Source organism: Pagrus major, chromosome 10 (genome assembly GCF_040436345.1).
Source record: "Pagrus major chromosome 10, Pma_NU_1.0".
NCBI lineage: Eukaryota > Metazoa > Chordata > Actinopteri > Spariformes > Sparidae > Pagrus > Pagrus major.
The window spans coordinates 21,472,829-21,492,682 of NC_133224.1; the positions used below are offsets into that span (position 1 = coordinate 21,472,829).

General features: G+C 41.6%; 2 protein-coding genes across 2 annotated transcripts; one reads left to right on the plus strand and one right to left on the minus strand.

Moving 5' to 3' along the window:
• Positions 1–432: 432 nt before the first annotated feature.
• Positions 433–3,092, plus strand: LOC141004161 (uncharacterized). Its single transcript, XM_073475663.1, has 3 exons — positions 433–557; positions 637–725; positions 2,171–3,092. The coding sequence occupies exons 1-3, from the start codon at positions 440–442 to the stop codon at positions 2,945–2,947; spliced, it is 984 nt and encodes a 327-aa protein (XP_073331764.1). The 5' UTR covers positions 433–439; the 3' UTR covers positions 2,948–3,092.
• A 99-nt stretch (positions 3,093–3,191) lies between these two features.
• On the minus strand, positions 3,192–15,823 carry arhgef15b (Rho guanine nucleotide exchange factor 15b). The gene is made up of 15 exons (XM_073474462.1): positions 15,313–15,823; positions 12,164–13,138; positions 11,997–12,051; positions 11,532–11,599; positions 10,285–10,559; positions 9,291–9,451; positions 8,875–9,027; positions 8,601–8,730; positions 7,214–7,288; positions 6,787–6,879; positions 6,528–6,682; positions 5,263–5,430; positions 5,058–5,143; positions 4,870–4,974; positions 3,192–4,165 (listed from the first exon to the last, which is right to left on the minus strand). The coding sequence occupies exons 1-15, from the start codon at positions 15,734–15,736 to the stop codon at positions 4,002–4,004; spliced, it is 3,087 nt and encodes a 1,028-aa protein (XP_073330563.1). The 5' UTR covers positions 15,737–15,823; the 3' UTR covers positions 3,192–4,001.
• Positions 15,824–19,854: the final 4,031 nt, after the last annotated feature.

The following is a 19,854-nucleotide window of genomic DNA, read 5'->3' on the forward strand; positions in this document are numbered from 1 at the left end:
TTTAGTTGTTAAATTGGGTCCATCTGTACCGGTTGCAACTTTCAGGGAAACGGCAACACAAAATTATATAAATGACATGGAAGGGTGCACTTTGTTTTATACATTTATATTTTAAAAACTTAAATGCAGAATTATTCTGTATATTTACTTTTACCTCAGTAAAGCATCTTGATACGACTAACAGTACCCTGAACAGTCTGGCGCCTAATCAATAAATCTCCTCACGCGACTATCTTCATTAGCTTCATAAATGCTAATCAGCTGGATGGACCACGGGGTCTCCTGAGTCAACCAGCAGGGGGCGCTAGCTAGCTGCTAGCAGGCATGATGACAGCCACTGTGTGACTTTAGCTCTTGACACCAACATGTAAGGTCACGACTAACACCAGGTGCCACATTGACGCTCTTCGACCAAGAAAAGTGACCAGAAAAGTCAACCATGACCTACAATGAAAAACATAATGTCGCGAGGACCCTGCACCACCCCTCCTTCCTGCCTCTGTACCTGGCTGCAGACGTTGCACACCATCATCGCACGGACTGTAACAACCAGCCAGGTGAGTCACATTTACCCGCGTGTTTCAAAGCTTCATCCAGCTGTGCGACCTCATGACGACTCATTGTCTCTCTCCCCAGTCCACCCCATCATCCCAGCAGAGTTTTTCTACTCTGATCCCAGCATGAGCTGTGGGAGGAGGATCCCCAACATAGTGAGTGAGTTGAGGGTGAGTAATCCCACATGGATAGTCATTCATAAACCAACCACCATGGGATAAGTCCCTGGAAGACGCAATAAACACACTTTCATAAACTTGAGTGTTAAACCTTTTTTTTATTCACTTTACCTTCTACCCAAAATGTTGTAAAGTTTTAAAAATTTGATTGATATCCTGATATTTTTGGGTATGTTAAGTGGATTGTGATCTTTCCTTTGGTTGGGAATTTGTACTAATTGTTACCAAAGTAGATGAATAAGAAAATTCATTAAAAACTAGGAATAATGGTTCACATGTATATTTAAAAAGGAAGGGATGTTAAAAGTGTTCTGACATATTGATTTCTCAAATCAAAATGACTCCAGACTGTGGGAACAGTTTCTTCCCCACTCTTGTCCTCTGTGCTCTTTGGGTGGTGGTGGTGTTCATGAGGAGGAGGAGGAGGGTAGAGCTTATGGAGGGGCTCAGACAGACGAGGTCATTTAATAAGATTGGCTCAGTCCTGTCCGACAGAGCGAAGACCCCGGAGCAGGGGAGCTGGAGGGAAATTGAGACCAAGAGCAAAGGAGGAGGCAGTTTGTTCAGTGAGTCAAAAAGTAGCATCAGACAAACTGTCCCGTGAGACCTGTGATTATTACATTTTGTGAATGCAGCAATAAATAAGCACAGAAAACAAAGAGGTTAGATGGTGGGAAAACAAAAAATGACTGCGAGAAAATAGGGATGTGCGTTTACTCGACTAGCTGATTAATCGTTTCTACCCTCACTAGTCGGGACTAGAAATGCCAGTTGGTTAAACTTATTAGTTTTATTTTGTTAATGTACAAACTTAAATGAACAGACTGTGCACTGAAATGTCACGTCAACAAGCATCTTTTACTAATGTTAACAACTGTGGCAAGCTGTCGCCTCTAAGATGCAATTTACACAATATTTTTTCAGACAGTGTTCAACCGTACGGAAAAAACTGCATAATTCTGAATTTGTTTTCTGACCTTGGAGGGTTTTTTTTAACCTTTTTAGATGAGTCAACAAGCCTAAGTTTTAACTTTTGTTTAAATGCCAGGGAAAGTAGTCATGGAGTGGAGTTTTTTGATCTTGTAAAATTAAGTGTGTAATTTAGGAATTGACAGGTGTGTACAGCTTCAGCAAGTTGATCCATTTAATTAGTCTAAATCAAATACTGGGGTTTCAACTGAGTCCCAATAAATTTGACAAAATCATGCTAGATTTGTGCATCTCTTTCCTTAGGTATGAATTATGAACAGAAAAACACTAGCAAAGCTGTTATGAGCAGTTTACTGATGATATAAACTATGTACTACAGTTGAAATTGAAGGAAGGGATGCTTTGCTGCCATTTGAAGACACCAATGATTATACTTTATTTTCTGTTCTATTTACCTTTTAAACCCTGTTTTAAAATGTTTTTCTACCCTCATTTCTTTGCCTCAGGTCTTAGATTGCTTCCAGCTCAACACTCCGCCACCAATTATGTCCGCCTGCCCGGCCCCACCAGCCCGTCCAGACCCATTCAGATCTGGACCACACCCCACCGTGGATCTGGGCAGCCTCTCCTTTACAATCAATACCCTCCAGCATCCAGTGCAGCCGAGCCGGGCCATCGTCCAGCTAACCCAGGAGGAGGACCAGGCCACCACTAACCTCCTGAAACTGCACCACCAAGAGCCTACCACTCCACACATGGACTTCCTTCAACACCCTGAACCTGTGGACTCCACCTCAGCTGAGAAAGTATACAAGCCCATCTGTAGCGATGCACAGCATTTGAGGGAGGCCGGCTTGCGAGGTTGGTCGCAGCGTGGAAGATGTTGGTCGGATATAGAGCTTGAGGCAGCTGAGACACTCTGGAGTGGCTTTAGCCTGGTGGAGAAGGACCAAATCCGGGGCGAAAACTACAGTGAATCAGCAGAAACACTTCCTGATCATCTGCAGCAACAAGGAACTGAGATTTTGCCTGCATCAATAACTGATTGTACCCAAAAAGTGATCAGCTGTAGTCATGTCAGGGAATCTGGAGAACCAGGCTGGGGTGATTTAGGGTTTGTGGAGGGAAGTTATGCTGAGGAATACTTGGCGTTGTCGTTACCCCCAAAGAGCAGCTCGAGTGTGTTTGGGGTGAAGAAACCGACACTCTCGGACTCTGAGGGAGATGCTGTTCATGTACTCCTGAGCCTCAGAGACGTGACAGCCTTGGAAACCATTCAGTGATTGTCTTAAACCTGAGGGTCTTCTTCAACCTTGGTGTGTTTTTGAGGGAGTTGACTACCTCTTTTTCATTATGGAAACAACTAGTTTGGAGTTCTTTGCACTGGTTGCTCTTAAAGTTTTGTATTTTGATGCAAATGTTCCTGAAAATAGGTATTTTCATGTCTACCTTTGAGTATTGTACTTTTTTTTAATCAGTGTTCAATAAAAATAAGCCTCTGTTACCGAGAAACAAACACCTAGCTAAAAAAGACGCACGTTTATTAAAATCACTACTACTGTTTTGAAGGAGTATTTACAACATACTGTACATTTACAGCGTATCCATAAATATATCCCGTCAAGCTAACAAGCTAGCAGACAGCACAATCACTGAAACATCATGATGGCAGTACAGCTCGGCCCACATTTACATGCATTTTCAAAGCTCTTGTGCTTGATATGATCCTGGCAGCAGTCTTGGTATGTAGTTCTGTGTTTTTGAGTTTATTCAAAGGCACTTCCTGATAACATTTTTTACAGATTTGTCTTGTGAGATAAAATACAAGGTTCTTTTCATATCTTGTATTCTGGCCACCTTGGTGACTCATGACAGGTTGTTGTTGCCTGGCAGGAATGATGGAGGAAATAGACTTGTGTGTGCACGTTACAGCTGTGACACGAGGCGTTAGCAGGAACGCCCCAACTCTTCTTTGCAGCAGGTCTGACACTTTTACAATCTGGTCGAGCCATGGGTAGAATGATTGGCATTTCAAACCTGCAGTTACACAGCAGTGCGTGAGGAAGCGTCAATGCTGGGAATACATGCTCACGAAGAGGAAGAGGTGAACTCTATATGCTGATCTCTGTTGTTGAAGGCAAACATGCACATTCACATAGTTTCTTTCTTTCTCCTGTCGTATAAATAAGGTGATGATTGCCGGTCTGTTTTGATGTCTCATGATCGTCATTCTTCTCCATTTATCTTTCATTTCCTGGTTGTTAGAAACTGACTGAGTTCACTTCTGAAGAGTTCGTTCTTTTTAAAAAAATGATTAAATGTAAACATCCTTCGATCCTAATTAACCGTGTTGGCCTTGGAGACCATGCTTGCAGCCTGCATCACTCTGTAGCGCTCTCTGAGGTTTCGCCGCCTCACGTGCTCGTTGGTAATCTCTATGACGTTGGCTATCGGGAACCAGCCCTTCTGACCGTCGGACAGGCGGATGCCTTCATAGCAGCCTGGGAGAGAGAAAGAAAGGAGGAGGAGCGGGAGGAGAGGTGGGAGGAGAACAAACAAGGGAAGATTTCTGTATCGTTCATGCAAGAAAGTCGAAACAAATCAATAAACTGCTAAGGTGCAGGGTCGAGGATGGAGGCAGTCATGAGGATCAGGGTGTATACACAAGCAGAGTCAAAAAAAAGGGGCATGTTAATGATACAAAGTCATGTCAGGACATACGACCATTTTGATTGGAAACTTGTTTGTCCCATATTTCAAATCTTCTTAGTCTGATTCTTAGTCCTAGTCAAAAAAACAAATATGGATATTTTGCAAAACAAACATTTTCCTTTGTGAAAAATGGAAATGGTGAAAAAAATTTTGTCTGGGTTTGGTCATGTCAATTGACACGATGCCTTCAAGTTCTTTTAGTGAAAGAAAAGTTCAAAAATGAAAAAAACAAAACAAAAACTAACTGATTTTAAATTGCTGGACCTACTGTCTCTGTTGGTGCTATACCTGTTTATAACTTTCCAGGAGGCAAACATTCTTGTAGTTTTAACTAGCAAAGGGTGGAGGACGAAAAGTAAAACCCAAAACCATGAGGGGAACTCGACCTACACTGTAGCATACATGTGTGTAATCAGGGTTACCAGGCAAGCTGTAACCATGGTAACAACTATTTTAGTAACTCTTTGGTCCACGATTCCCTCCAGGCTCTTACCCTCGTTGGTTTTGCGGATGACATTGATGATCTCAGTGGGTTCCAGGGTGAGCTCGTCTGCCTGCTGGGCGGTGTACTGCTCCACACACTGCACCTGAGGACAATCTGAGACACATACACACAGGCGTAAGGAACTATGGATATTAAAAACACACAAAGTATAACTGTAGTGTCACTGTAGTCCTCACCCCAGTCCTCATAAATGACTTCATCTTCATCTGTGTCTGGGTTGGTGGGGTTGGGGAAAGCTGCCATCCACCTGTGCATGTCTGACCTGTTGACAGAAACAGCTTTAACTCGCTCTTGAAGTCTTAATAACAGTTGTTGAAAGTTGTATTTCATTGTATATGTAGACTGCAGGGATAACAGTTCATGTCAAACTAAGCTACTCACTGTGAGGGAGCTTTGATCAGCCTCTCCATCATGCGTCCCTGGTGGTTTTCCAGCAGGGTGAGGTTGAAGCAGTGCTCGTAGGGGCCGCCGCTGCTCCCACCTTCATCTAACGGCTGCACCTGTACCAGAGAGCGATGGGCGTGGTCGTGTACCACAAAACGCTCCGCACTGCTCAAATAAAAAAAAGAAGAACACATTTTAGTATTTCCTTTCTGCTGTCACAACAATGGCATATTAGAAACTACCCTTTTTCTCTCGATTCTCTTTTAACACGACTTTCAGCTACATTTGAGGAAGTTTGGAGTCATTTCACGAGTGACGACACTGTTTGAGAGTCATGATAGCTTCAGTGGTCACGTTCCTCACTGTTAAAGTGGCATTTTGACAGCTTCTAAGGACACTGGCTGCAATTTCACTTTATGGACTAAATATAAGGCATGCTGCTACCACCATCCCATAACTTATTAAAACCATTACTGTTAGCAAGGTTAAAGATAAACCATAATTTATTCTTTTGAATATAACATGCAGGAAACAACTCTGAAAGACCACCCATCCTGAAACTAATTGTGGCTTATAGAATGACTTGCAGGGGACAGAGGTATATACCTATTGTTTTCCAGCAACAACTTTACAAGCACTTGTGTAGTTTTTGGCAGTTGGGCGCACTGTTGATTCCGCTTATAAATGATTATACGATTACACTGTGTGGAAATCATTGCGATGTGACGAAGTGTTTGGCACAACCCGACCTCTGCAGGAAGTGATTGAAATGTGTCAATGTCCCCAGATAAAGAAATTTCAGCCTCAAATGTAAGCCAGAGTCTACTGCACGTTTAGCAGCATTGTGAGGCTGTTCTTTGAGCTAAATGCTAACATGCTCATGTTTAGTAGGAGTAATGTTTATATCTTTATCATCTTAGTTTACCTTTTTTAGCATCAGGATCCCACAATCTTTCCATCCTTACTGTTGATGACTCACTACTTTTTGCCTGTAACCACTATTGTCTTTCTGTTTTTGTGTTTCAATGGCTTAGAAAAAACTTAGTTCTAGTTCTGTTCTTAACCCTGTTGGTAGGGCATCCCACCACACAGCAGCTTTTGGGCATTTCTCTGTTGTTTACTAGCAGATAAACGTGTCAAGGAAACACCTTCATGTACTACAAAGTCGATAGAGAGCAATGAATGTTTTCTCCTCCAGTGCAGGCGGGACTTAATTAGGTTGGTTTCTAATTAATGTTGAATATCAATTAGTTCTGCCTCACCCTTTCTTGGCAGCGATGATGAGCAGATCATTGAAGAGGAAGAGGTAGACGGGTGTAAACTTGGCCCTCATGTTGAACAGAGTTCCTCCTTTGGACATTTCCTGAAGCTCTCCCTTCTTCTCCAAATATCGTGTCTGGGAGATGATCGGGATGGCCTGGAGAAGACAGAAACATTTACCTCTTTTTCAAAATAAATGTCCAACCAACATGTGGACGAATAGAAATCATGCACATGATTATTGTGTGGGTGTGTTTTTACCTTGAGCCTGTCAAACTCCAGGCTTTGTGAGACATGAATCAACTCCTCCATTTGCCTCATTTTCCCCACCTGTGTGTTACACTCCTCAATAATCTGTGTGTGATTATGAGAGTGGAAAGAAGAGAACAGATCATGAAATAAACACTTCTTTTTCTTTCTATAACTCAAATTCCCTTCAAATATCATTAAATACAACTGTGTCTCATTGGGAAATACTGTCAAATGTTTCCCTGTTTGTGCAGTGTCTGTCTCAGATTGCTTTTTGTCTCACTGACACATATGACTCACTGTCGCAGCAGAGCTAAATCAATAGGAAATCCTTCACACAATGGCTGACGTCAAATTTCCAGAGGCATGTGGAGCACTCGAGAGTCAAATTAAATGGATTGGTAGTCAGAGGAGAGGGTGAGGAGTGAGGGGTGTTTACCTTCGACACCGAAGCCAAAGCCTTGGAGGCTGTCTGCTCCTCTTTCGTCCTCTCCTTTGTTCTCCTCAGGATGTTCTGAAACGACAAACAACTTTCTATTCCTGCAATGGACAAACAGCATCAACAGGAAACATTTTTTCCATTTAAATGCAAACGAGGTCATGAGGTTGAGGCTGGGTGTGCCCGTCCGTTTGCTTTTGGGTCACGAAGCAGTGACGAGTTTGAGCCGTGGAGATAAAGCTGGAACGAGAGCATTCCACAAAGCAACACACCGTGATGAACTCAGACTATGGACTTTCAATGGCTTGTATCATCAGAGGAGAAGGGTCAGTTATACAGAATGTACTGTGGCATTCAGCTCAGACACTTGAGGAATGAATCTAAAGGTTGCAAAGGCTAACTGCATTGTTGTTACGCACCAGTGGCATAACTATGACACTGACCTCCTGAGCTTTTTTCCTCAAGGGGAAAGAAAAACCAAAAGCAAACAGACACACTTCTGCTTCTTCAGTAAAAAAGTGACGCCTGAACACTGACTCAAAAACACAAACATTTCACTCACAATCTGATTATTTTGTAATGTTTACCTTACAAAGATCCAACTGGGACCAAAACATTTTCTTTTTAAATTAATCAGTAGTTTAGAGTCTAGTGTTTTGTAGCCTTAGCCTCACACATACAAATGATGTGTGTATAATTATGACATTGTTTGATATTTTTCAAAATAAGCCTCTTTGAGAAGACTGACAACACTCCCATGCCTCCATGTTAAAAGGTGCGATATGTAAGAACTGGCTGCCTGTCAAATTCATATTCCAATCAAATAGCAGGCAGCATATAGCTCACTGTAGCTGCTGTTAGCAAGTTAGCTCAGTTAGCTGTGCAGCTAGCAGTTCTTAGCTGACTCTGCACGAACTGGGAGGTTCGCAGCAACAGGGGTGTCAATAATTTCTGTTAATTTTTTAGTATTTCGAACAAAAATTCCTACATATTGCACCTTTAAATATTAAGCTAGATCCAGGGGGCAATTAGCTTACTTTAGCATGGAAGCAGGGGAAGAAAACTAGCCTGAGACTAGTTAAAAAATACTCCTATAAATGCCTCTACAGCTAATTTATTAGTAAGTCATATGTATGTTGTTTAATTTATACACAAACTGGAATATAAAAACGACAAGTTGTGGTTTTACAGGAAGCTACCTGCTGTATTTATTAACAAACAGCAGCTGGAAACAGAGCCAGACTTGCTGTTTTCCCCTGCTTCCAATCTTTATGCTAAGCTAAGCTAATTGCCTTCACGCTGGATTCATACTGTGTTTATTCTTCCCTGTTCAAAGCAGCAACCTCTCCATAGCAACATTTAACTGTGTTCCTGTGACCTTTCCCACCTCAATGAGCATTTTGATGCGCGTTATTCTCTGGAAGGGCAGCAGCAAGAAGGACATGAAGGGCAGCCGCTGGCACTGAGGAGACTCTTGGAGACGAGTGATGACTGCGGCAAACTGCACATTGTTCTTCCTGCAGACACATAAATGCACGCATATATTCTCAAATGAATGGTGTGTAATGCAGCAGTAATGTTATATATCCTCTCTTCTTTTGTGTTCCTGCAGGGAAAAGCTTAAGCGTTTAGTTTTAAGAAGACAAACTGCAGGTCCTTACATAAGCAAGGAGTAGGTCTTATCCTGGTAGATCTGGTTGCGGACATAGTCAATGTAGGCAGGGAAGTTGTGCTGGGCATGGTAGTGGATTATGTCGCAGATGTCAGGAAAGACCAGATCCTTGAATATGCGGTCCTCCAGGTCTTTCAAGAACCTGTAGAGTCAGAAAGCAAAGATTTTGCTAAAAAATGAACAGCTTTTTTGAACCGTAAAGAACAACCGACAAAGACAAAGCTTCAACTGACCATCACCTGACCTCAGTAAGGAAATGACTCATTACATCTTTCCTTTTCCTTCCTATCTGTTGGTATCTTTGTCCAGAGCACCAAGTGACCTCGTCGTAGTTCAACTCATAAATCACGTTCCTATTTCCCTATCCCTTTATCTCCCTCCATCTTTCCTTCTGCTGTTTCTCACCTCTCGCTGACCTCCCGGACCCTCAGGATGTTAGAGAAGAGGGTTTTCTTGTCTCTGATGATCATTGTCTCCACCAGATCGCGGCTGTCCAGGAAGTGTTCGGTTAGAACTCGCAGGGAGCGAAGGTAAGAGGCCTCCGATGTCAAAACCTCAAACATACTCTGCCAAGGAGAAGGTGAAGAGGTTGAGACCATTATTAAAGCAATTTAAGACCAATTTACATCTATGGTGGCTAGGAAAAGCCTTTACACTCATCTCTATACCCTAAATTAAGCATTTTCTTACACAAGGTGCAGCAATCTTCAAATATGTTATTTTCAACAGGCTTCAACCAAGAATGTGCTGCCCTCGAGCCAGATCTCAAGGAACTTGCACTTTACATTATATGAAAGTTAGTCCCATGAACATATTACAACACCTCCTTAAAACGGACACACTAATAATAAAGGCTGAAATTGAAAAGGATGGAGGACAGCGTTAGAAACAGACAGAAGAATTGACAGCTAAGAGAAGCGGGGGTAGGTCACTAATGCACGGTGACAGAACAAATAATCAATTTTTAAATAATCCACGTAGTGATTGTTAATTGTACAATCAAGTCCTTTTTAATACAATCAGCTTCATTGGTGGATTCATTCTTTTACCCTCTTCTTATGACTCAATTAAATCAAATAACGACTTGGTTTATTTCCAAAAATGCATCACTTCCGGTAATTTAAAGGTTTCTCCTTGATGTTGGAAAGTTGGAAGAGTGACTGGAAAAGCTTTCATGAACTGAGGACAGAGTGAATCGATACTATATTACAGCAGTGAGTGATACAGTGCGGCAGAGTGCGTCTAATTTATATAAAAACATCACATTATTACTTTAAGATGTAATTTAAAATTTGATACAGCATCTCCCATTTCTCTTCTGCTCCCATCATTGATTTCTCTTTATGTAATCTCTCCTCTGTACGTTAGCCTCCCTCCTGTCCTCACATCAGCCCCTCACCTCCTGGTACTTGCACTGCTCTGGGGTGAGCTGCTCCAGCACTCCGCTGTCCCGTACATTTGGCAGGTCCTGCCACAGGGTGCTCTGGCCCGGTGTGGGCACAGGGCTGCCCCTGGGTGCTCCGTTTCCAGCACCGGTACTAGTTCCAGTCCCGGAGCGACGGGCCGTCCAGTCCATAGCATAGTCCGCGCTAGTTTTACTGATGTTACGACAAACTGTCTGGCGTCGGATCTCCTTGGTGATGACGGTGGCGCGGTACGTCTGGTACAGTGGCTCTGAAGGGAAACAAGTCACAAAGGTTCCTAATTATAGACACCAGTATACATGATGTAGACACCTCTTCACCAATCAAAAACATGAGTCACCCTGCTTCAAACTGGAGCAGTGAGTTACAAATTGGACAATCTTCTTTGATGTGTGGTTTTGTTGTTGGTTTACAGTTTGTGAATCTGTCTGAGAGTTGTTGATTCAACTGATATTTAAGAATTTACACATTATTCTTCATATCCATACAGTTTATTGAATTCAAAATTGTAGTCCAGTCATTCTTTTTTAAAGGGTTTATATGCATGCAGTCATTTCTGTGTGTTAGTTTTTTGCACTATTTACTTTTAAAATGAAGCACACCACAAAGTACAAGGGAGGATGCACTCAAAAAACCGTTGTATTGGATCGCATTAGGTGGAACAAATGTACCTAATAAACTGGTAACTGGTAAATGATTGTGCCAGCACTAACCAGTTATTATAGTTTTGTATTTTTCATTAGCGTTTCATTTTCTGTACTTAATTTTTATTTCTATTTCAGTTAACTAAAATGTTTTTTCAGACATTGTTTTAGTTTTAAGTTGAGTTTTAATTAATTATGATAACCGTGCCACTAACCCAATCAATGTAACTCATTTACTTGTTAAAAATTAGACAATTACAGTCTATTTCTAAGCAGGTTTTGAGTGTGCAGTGTGTTCCCACAGGAAATGAGACAAAGGAAACTACTCAGTCACAGTAAGTGAGCATACAAAAAGTGGTTCATTTTTGAGTATGCTGTTGGTGTACACTAAAGGACGCTGCAGCTGCAGTATAAATAAATTATGGATGATGGCAACATGAACTAACATGTAAGTCAGATAAAAATAGTCACTCAGTGTGAATAGTTGTATACTGTTAAAAGCAATCTTGTTACATTTTCACTGGTTCAATTTGTCTCTTTATGTTTTGTTTTCTGCTTGTTTCAGGTGTAAGCCTTACCATCCTGCAGCCGGGACTCCCAGCTGAACGAAGACTGCCTCTGGAGGGAATCCCTCCTGACCGGACGCCTGAAGCAGGAAAGAGGAGAAAGGGATCAGCCAGGGTGAAATGAAACTATCCAACAAAAGAGTGAACGACACAGTTAATGATCCCTCCATACACAGAACAAACAGTCATGACTTTAAGTTGAGGCTAGTGAAACTATATATTTTTCTTATTGTTAACAAATCCCTTAAAAAGACCAAAACCAACAATGTGCTCATCTGTGTCTGAGTCCTATCTGACTTCCACACTCTCTGGGGAATTCAAGCTTCAAGCACATTTATTAAACTTATTAATAGGATCAGTTCATTGCTGGTTTGGTTTTTACTGATTTGATAAACAGAGAAATATAGAATATCATCAGCCTAAAGCTTTTTAAAAATGAAAGTAAGAGGAAAAGTAAGGGTCAGAGTAATGACTCACGGTTCTTCGGCTGTGTCTTCTCTTTCTCCTTCATTGCCTCCGTTCTCCTCTCCGTCTAAAAAGTCAGGTATATTGTGTCATCGCTTTCGATTACACAGAAAATGAACAACTTGTGCATTATTCATAGCTCATCTCAGGAAAAATAATAATGTTTGTTCGGTACAAACCTTTTCTCTGTGTTAAAGACTGCAGCGAGGCGCTGCTGAGCCTCCTGGGATCCTTGTGTGGCGGTGGAGGTGGTGGTCTATGAGGGCTGGGGGTGGAGGTTGGGGGTGGAGTGATGGCCCGTTGGGGGCTCAGCCCGCTGGCAGTGGAGCTGCTGGGGGACGAGGGACGCAAGTTGCGCCACTCCTCCAGCGTGGGCTGTGGGAGGGGAATGCCGGCCCGGTGCACTGGAGTGAGGCTGCGGCTGTCCTGTGGCACAGGCATCCTCGGCGGGATGGCAGGCGGGACATCGTCTGGGCTTGAAGGGGGTTCAGCGTTACCCTGGAATTCAGATGTTGGGTCTGAGGTGCTGTAGGACAGTTTCGAGCGACGTCTTGGTTTGCGGACTTTGATTAGAGGGATATCCAGTTCCTTACAGGAAGGCGTGGTCTTTTTCGGAGCGGGGTCAACCATTGGAAGTGTGGCCTCATAAATATTTTCTTCTTCTTCTTCTTGGGTGGGTTTGTGGTGGATTTGTGTTGACTGGGAATGTTTTGGGGGGATAGGAGGAGACTGAGAGCGAGTGACAGCGAGAGCGAGAACACAGTGGGGGCCCGGGTCCGACCGTCTCCTGTGACCCTCTGCGATTAAAACATCTAATGATTGGTGGAACTTTGTCTTTTTTTGTTGAAACACTTCACTCTCATCAACCACAGAAGTCCTGTCCACCTCATCCGCCACCACGCTGTCCCCTTCTACCTCCTCATCCTCCTCCCAATCCTCCCCATCCTGCTCTTCATCAGTCTCATCTTCGTCTGCACCCACACCATCATCCTCGTTCAAAGGCACCCACACTAGCTTCATGCCAGGCCACTGGAGGTGGCACATGCAGCTGCAGTTTGGCTCGCAGCAGGGACTGAGAGGCACATGTGGACTGTGCTCCGCCTCTGCTTCGCCTCCTCCAATTAGCTGAACCTCCACCTCTTTTCCATCAGGTGCTGCATCAAACAGAAGCAACACAGATTAAAAGCTTTGAAATGTTAATAGGAGAAGAAAATAAATCACAATAAACGTTTTACTTCTTCCTGAAGGAAACATACAGACACTGACTTTTCCCTCACATCCCAGGCTAAAACACGTAGCTAATGGGTGTGAAGGAGCTGTTTCCTGTCCTCTTTTTTTCCCTACATGTGCATCCCCAGATACAGCGGCTCGCTTTCATTAATGAGCTCTTTTTTTTTTCCATCCGTCAGCAATTCATCGCTATGCAAATACAGCTCATCTGCAAGTGGTGTGTTCAAATATTCATGGGACGTTTGGAGGGTTGCATCAGGAAAAAATCCAATATTGACAAAAGGAAATGGGACAGGAGGAGGAAAGAGACAGGAGAATTAAGATGTGAAGGTTAAGTGGGTCAGTGAGTAAAGATATGAAAGGGAGAAAAAGTCAAACTAATTTATATAAAACACCAGCAGCCAATACCGAAGTCTCTTTGAAATATACTTTAAAAAGATGCAAAGAGGATTGAGTTTTATAAGGTGATCGCATTATTTTCACAAAAGGCCATTATTCTTTAATGTCATTATAAGATAAATCTAAATAATTGCGTAAATATTACTAGTGGGGCTAAAATAATTAGTTGATTATAAAATTAATTAATCACTATTTCGATACTGCCTCTCAAATATAAGGATTTGCTGATTTTTATCTGTTTTAATTCATTGTATATTTAATATTTTTGGATTGTGGACTGTCGGTAAGACAAAAAAATGTCCTTTGAAAATGTAACCTTGGGCTCTGGGAAACTATTTTTAGTACTTAATACAAGAGGCTTTTTCAGTTCAGCAGAACTGAAGAAGCCTCTTGGATGAGAGGTGAAACGTATCCCAGTTACATAAGTCCAGTTACTTATGTGAAGCACTTAGAATTAATATGACCTGGATGACTGACAACCTTCATCAACTTGTTCTAGTGCCGCACCACCAGACCCCAGTGCAGCTATTGCTGCTCAATTCATCCTCAGCACTCAACCCTAAAAAATACTTTTAACTTTAAAACCTGTCCAACCTGGGTGAGTCGGAATTCAACCCGGTGACAAGCATTAAGAATCTTCTCACTGACTGTCTTGTTTGCTTATGTAAGTCGTAGGCATCAGTATTGAACTGAGATTGTTTCATAACCAGTTAAAAGTTCCTTCTAGGACATTTAAAGGCTGACACGGAACCAAAACAAGGAAGTGATATTATAGTATGTGTAACTGAGGAAGGAACATCCAAATCTCTTTCTAATCAGACAATGAATACAATGTCACTTCTTTGAGTTCCTCTTTTGTCAGGACAAAGCCAAACATTATGACACAGCAAAGAACTCCTGTGCCAATGGGCTACAGATCAAAAGTGAAACAAATCTCCAAAGTTTTTATGTACTTCACTTTACGACTTTATAGAATCTTCCGAGTAGCAACTAGTAAAGAAGATAAGACATTCTCTCTCTCTTGCACACAGGCGATCATCTGACTGACTGAACCTGTTTATGTCTGTTCAGTCTGTTCAGACTAGCCGGCAGCACCACACCTGTCAGTCGGAATAAACAACACCCCGACTGCGCTGCAGATTTAACTTTCAGACCAAGCACTGTACACTCACACTTATTTGCAGCAGTCTGTACATACATGTGTGCACTTATTGCAACACTATCAAATGTGAAATAATGTAAATTGATGTTTTTCTGACAGTTTTATCACTGAGACTGACCTTTGATTTGAAACTACACTCAGTCCAGTGTCCGTAAATCCTAAACTATAGTTGCACTGCAGATTGTGTGAGACTGTGAGAGGAGTGAAAATGATGCCTTACCACTGCAGGACAATAAACTACAATTTATTATGCCATCTGATCTCTGTTCTGCTGACTAAAAGCTGCAATAAACAGCTTTAAATGCTGACAGTGCTAGATGGCAGCCAAAGTCTAAAACATTTTAACTTCATTTGAAAGAAATCATGTAACAAAGCTTCCTGGTGTTTACCGTATCAAGTTGGAAGAGTGACAAGGAACTTTATCATTATCATTCCAAAAGAAATTTGATGAATAATGATAATAATTTGGAATTGAAGTGAAAAGCAGAAACCCACACCTAAGATCCAAGATTAAGAGCCAAGTAAACTCAACTGTACCTGATCGACCTCCTTCCACACTGATGCTGTCCCCCTCCTCTCCTCGCTCGCTCTCTTTAGGCTTCTTGCTCCTCTTCAGAGGCAGCGGAGGTGCCTGTTCTCCCCCTAACTGAAGCTGCAGACTGGCCCGCCCTGGTTTAGGCTTTATCGTAGGTGGCCTTTTGAACCTTTTACCTTCCTTGAATTCTGCGGTACCATTGCTGGGCTGTTCACCCGACTCTTTCGGCACATGCTCCTGTATGCTAAACTTGTTCACTATCCTCTTGACCTTCCCCTCAGAAAGGCTCGTACTGCTGCCTCTGTCCCCCAGGGGAGGGGAGTTGGGTTGTGTGGATGGTTTTGGAGGGATCTCCGGTCTCGGCTTGGCCTCAGGTTTAATGAGTACAGGTGACGAGGCCCGTTGGGGTGCTTCCTGGACAGACATGGTAGCTGGTAGCTTCTCTAACGGTGTGTTTCACTCCTAGCCCTGACCAATCAGAGGTCAGGCTTTGAGGGCAAAGGTCAATGTGAGCGTGTCATCATCACCTGATGAGTAAAGAGAAAGGAAAAGTAGTTTAGAACCAGTTGTACATTATATCACATATCATATCTTTGATACAGAACACAGATTACACTCCGAAAAACGTATCAACATTGATTCAGAGCTGGAATTGACAATCACATTTTGTATTGTCAAAACCTGGCACCTACATTACCCACAATGCAACTGACCACTGACAGTTCACTCAGAGTATCAGGTATGTTATACTAGTAGCAGCTAATCTAGCCTCGAGTTGTTAGCCTCAAGCAGAAATGAGAAGCATGCTAAAGGGGTCTGGGCTGACCCGAACACTTCAAAGTTTGGATGGTTGTCATAGTAACTGATGTCCAAATTAGTTTTTGAATTTGAACCTTTTGCTCCACTTGGCTTGCACAAATGCTGTCCTGTAACTACGGGACTCTGACAAGTCTGAAGGATCACAAGGAAATGAAAGAAAAAAAAAAAGAAGATATTTTATGGCTTTTTTCTTATTTTCTTTCTTGTGCAATATTAGATACTCCCTTCTCCTCAGGTCCCATAAATAATAACATAACATGTGATGTGAAGCCAGAAATAGAGACTGTTTTTTTACTGGGGGGATTTTCATGCCTTTATTAAACAGTAGAGAGCCAGAGGAGAATACAAATAACGGCTGCTGGTCAGACTTGAACTGAGGACATAGCGATTACAAAGTGAGCCTTAAACCTTAAGTTAGTGGTTCTCATTCTTTTTGGTGGTGACCCCTGAAAAAACACATGATTCACTATAATTATAGTCATTTTCTGTAGCTGGAATAAACATTTACACAAGGCAATAAACAGTACATAATTCAGTATTCCATTACAGTATAATCCTGAGATCAGACTTTGAGCTCTGTGCTTCAGATCTCTCACTGTAGTGAGGCCTCAGATGAATCTGAACTTTGCACTGTAAGGAGCACATTCCCACAAGTAAAACAAGAGATAATGTAAAGATAAGTGTGTTTACTGTTCTACGAGGTGACACAGTGAAGGGAGATCCAGCTACAGATCATTGATTTTTCCATCGTAATATTCCTTGACATCACTGTACACTTTCTTAAATTGTTATTCATTAATGACTCACAGCTGAGAAGCATGATGCTGTTTATTCATTTACTGCTGTAATGGCTGGAGTGTGTCCACAGTATCAGATGCCGATCAAACATTTCCATTTCAGAGAGGACAGCAAGACCAGCCTAAGATTAATATAAATATTGATTTTATTACAGCTTGAACTCCTGTGAAGAAGGACACACTCAGGTCGTAATTCTTCTTTGGTTTGCTATTAATTTATGTGTTACACCCGCGTTGCAAGCTGACGTTTTGAAAAATGTCACATGAGTCATGACAGTGTGTTGTAAATCAATTAATAGTTAACCACTGTTTCAATACAAATGTACATTTATAATCACCCCACCCTATCCACTGTTGCCCTGGCACTTTGAAAAGCCTGAAGCTCTCTGTAATCTTTTATCTTTCAGCACTCTGAAGACGTTTGTACGCCCCTTTAGTGTTTGCTCGCTCTGCAACATTGTCTGAGGTTTTAACATAGACGTCCACGTTTTAAAAATATGACCCAAATGTGCACTGATGTCATGTATTCACAGGAAACTCAATGATCATACGACAAATCTGCAAACGGGATTAGAGTGGACACATCTGCAGCAAATCTGCACTGATTCTTTTAAAATTCAAACAATGAGAAATTTCCATAGTCACAACTCTCCAGTCATACAAATGAAGCCGTCAAACGTGGCACTTCTTTCAGCCAGTAGGAGTCTATAAAAAGAAACATGACGACAATAAAATGAAATTCAATTTCCATTCTGGGCGGCCAAACGGCCACGCTGCAGATACTTCTCCCCATCTTTTTTTGATGTGTTAGCAACAGCTGATGCAACACCAAACCCAACAAGGGTTAGTCATCATCTGAGTCATGCAGAAAACAGAGCAGAGAGTTACTGCACTGCATTCTTTGTGTGACTCTTTGTTTCATACATGTAGTGTGTAAATGGTTAATCAACGTCAGTGAAAGGCTTCACCAAACTTCATTAACAATTGATGTGATTACGTTTTAGGCTAATTGATTAATCATTTAGTCTATGAAGTATTTTGAATATGACAGATGCACATAATAGAGACCAATCGGCAGCTGGCAGTCATATGAACCCCATGTATCTATAGACAGTATTGCACACTAGCTGCCTTAGATGAATGTCAATGTCCACCACTTTGCTCCAGACTGAAATATCTCAGCTAGTATTTGCTGAATGGCCTGAAAAGATTAGTTGGTGAGCAAAATTGGAGCTGATACATTTTCTGTTGACGGAAACTGAGGGACTTGAACTCTGCCTGATTTTAAAGTTCTTATAAATGTGATGGTGGATGAATCAGTTGGTACTTGTCTATGACTGCAGGTATTTTAAGTAATGCTTTATCTTAGTGTATCCTCTTTGGTCTTGTTGCTGTTATTTATTGCCTTGTTTTGCTGTTATTTATTGCCTTGTTTTCTGATACTTTTTATGCTGCCGTCTTGGCCAGGTCTCCATTGACTAAGAATAATTGATCTCAAGGGGACTAACCTGGTTAAAAATGAGTTAAATACATTATTGTCAGTCGATTAATCCTTCATTTGATAGCATAAATAAAACCAAAAACTGGTGGCAGCTTCTTGAATATATAATATATAAAAGAGTGTCAGTCTCTTTCAGTGATATGTCACTAAAAATGTAATATCTTTAGGTTTTGGACTGATGGATGCAGAAAAACAAGACATATGAACACTTCCTCCTTAGGTGTAGGAAAGTATGATGGCTGTTAAACAATGGAAATAATTGCTAGTTGCAGCCCTATTCAGCAGCTGATAAGGGATCTAAATATGAAACTGCAGCCTTTTATCAACACAGTTATGTTTATCAGATTCTTCCAGGGGCACTTCATTGGGTCTACAAATGAAGGTCAGTGAAATCATCATGTGAAGCACTACTATTCTCGGGAAAACAGTTGTTCAGGGCTGCAACTAACGATTATTTTTATTCTAGATTAATCTGCCAGCAATGTAAACTATTAACTGATTACTTGTTTTGTCTTTAAATGTCAAAAAAATGTGAAAAATGCTCATCACAAAGTGAAAGTGACATCCTCAGATTGCTCATTTTGTCCAACCAGCAGTCCAAAACCCAAACACTCTTTATTTCCTATAATTAATGACAAAGAAAAGCAGAAAATCCTTACATTTAAGAAGCTGTAACCAACAAATGTGTGACATTTTTGCTTAAAAAATGACAAACAATTAATTGCTTATCAAAATAGCTGTCTGTTTAATGTCTTCTGTGGCTCTGCAAGGAGCTGTCAAGAGCATAAAAAAACAGAATGACTGAGCTGCATTATGGGTAATGTAGGACCCAGTCCCAGTGTTTTTGAGGCTTGAACCATAAGCAGACATGAACTTGGGGTATCTCAGCCTCTGCTGCATTGATTTTGACCTTTACATTTTAAAATCTTTCCCCTGCAAGTCCCCCAACTTTATGTGGGAACATTACTTAATAGTTGGAGTGCTCCTTTAATGGGTCGTTCACAAAGATTAGAGGCTGTTGTTTTTGTGTAAAGTACTACTAATTTCATACAAAGGCGTGTCTGGACAGGATGACATTTGAAATTAATCAACAGTAGTGCCTCATACCAGCAGGTAAACAAACCATCACAGTGGACAAGCTACTATTTACAGCTCTTAATTGTTTCCCCACAGCTCGCTAAAGTCAATACCCAGCCAGTAGCCGTTTGTTATTGAGAAGCGCACCAGCTAGTCAGACCAGTTCGGATGGCGTGTGCACACTCAGTCAGTCAGCATATAATAAAGAGACAGACAGGGTTTCATGTTTCGGTCTGACGAGAAAAATGTTTCTGGGCTGATGGAGAGCAACGCCTCAAACAATTTCAACATGACAGAGCAGGAATGTATGCCATGGAAACCCTTCAGGAGGGTCTATGAAAAAGCTGCAC

What these genes read in the sequence shown, in the direction of transcription:
- LOC141004161 (XM_073475663.1), top strand. Translation starts at nt 440, where the DNA reads ATGACCTACAATGAAAAACATAATGTCGCGAGGACCCTGCACCACCCC. An exon ending in GGACTGTAACAACCAGCCAG is followed by an intron (nt 558 to 636) that starts GTGAGTCACATT and finishes CTCTCTCCCCAG; the next exon opens with TCCACCCCATCATCCCAGCA. An exon ending in ACATAGTGAGTGAGTTGAGG is followed by an intron (nt 726 to 2,170) that starts GTGAGTAATCCC and finishes TCTTTGCCTCAG; the next exon opens with GTCTTAGATTGCTTCCAGCT.
- arhgef15b (XM_073474462.1), bottom strand. Translation starts at nt 15,736, where the DNA reads ATGTCTGTCCAGGAAGCACCCCAACGGGCCTCGTCACCTGTACTCATT. An exon ending in TGTGGAAGGAGGTCGATCAG is followed by an intron (nt 13,139 to 15,312) that starts GTACAGTTGAGT and finishes TGTTTGATGCAG; the next exon opens with CACCTGATGGAAAAGAGGTG. An exon ending in AAGACCTACTCCTTGCTTAT is followed by an intron (nt 8,731 to 8,874) that starts GTAAGGACCTGC and finishes ATGTGTCTGCAG; the next exon opens with GAAGAACAATGTGCAGTTTG.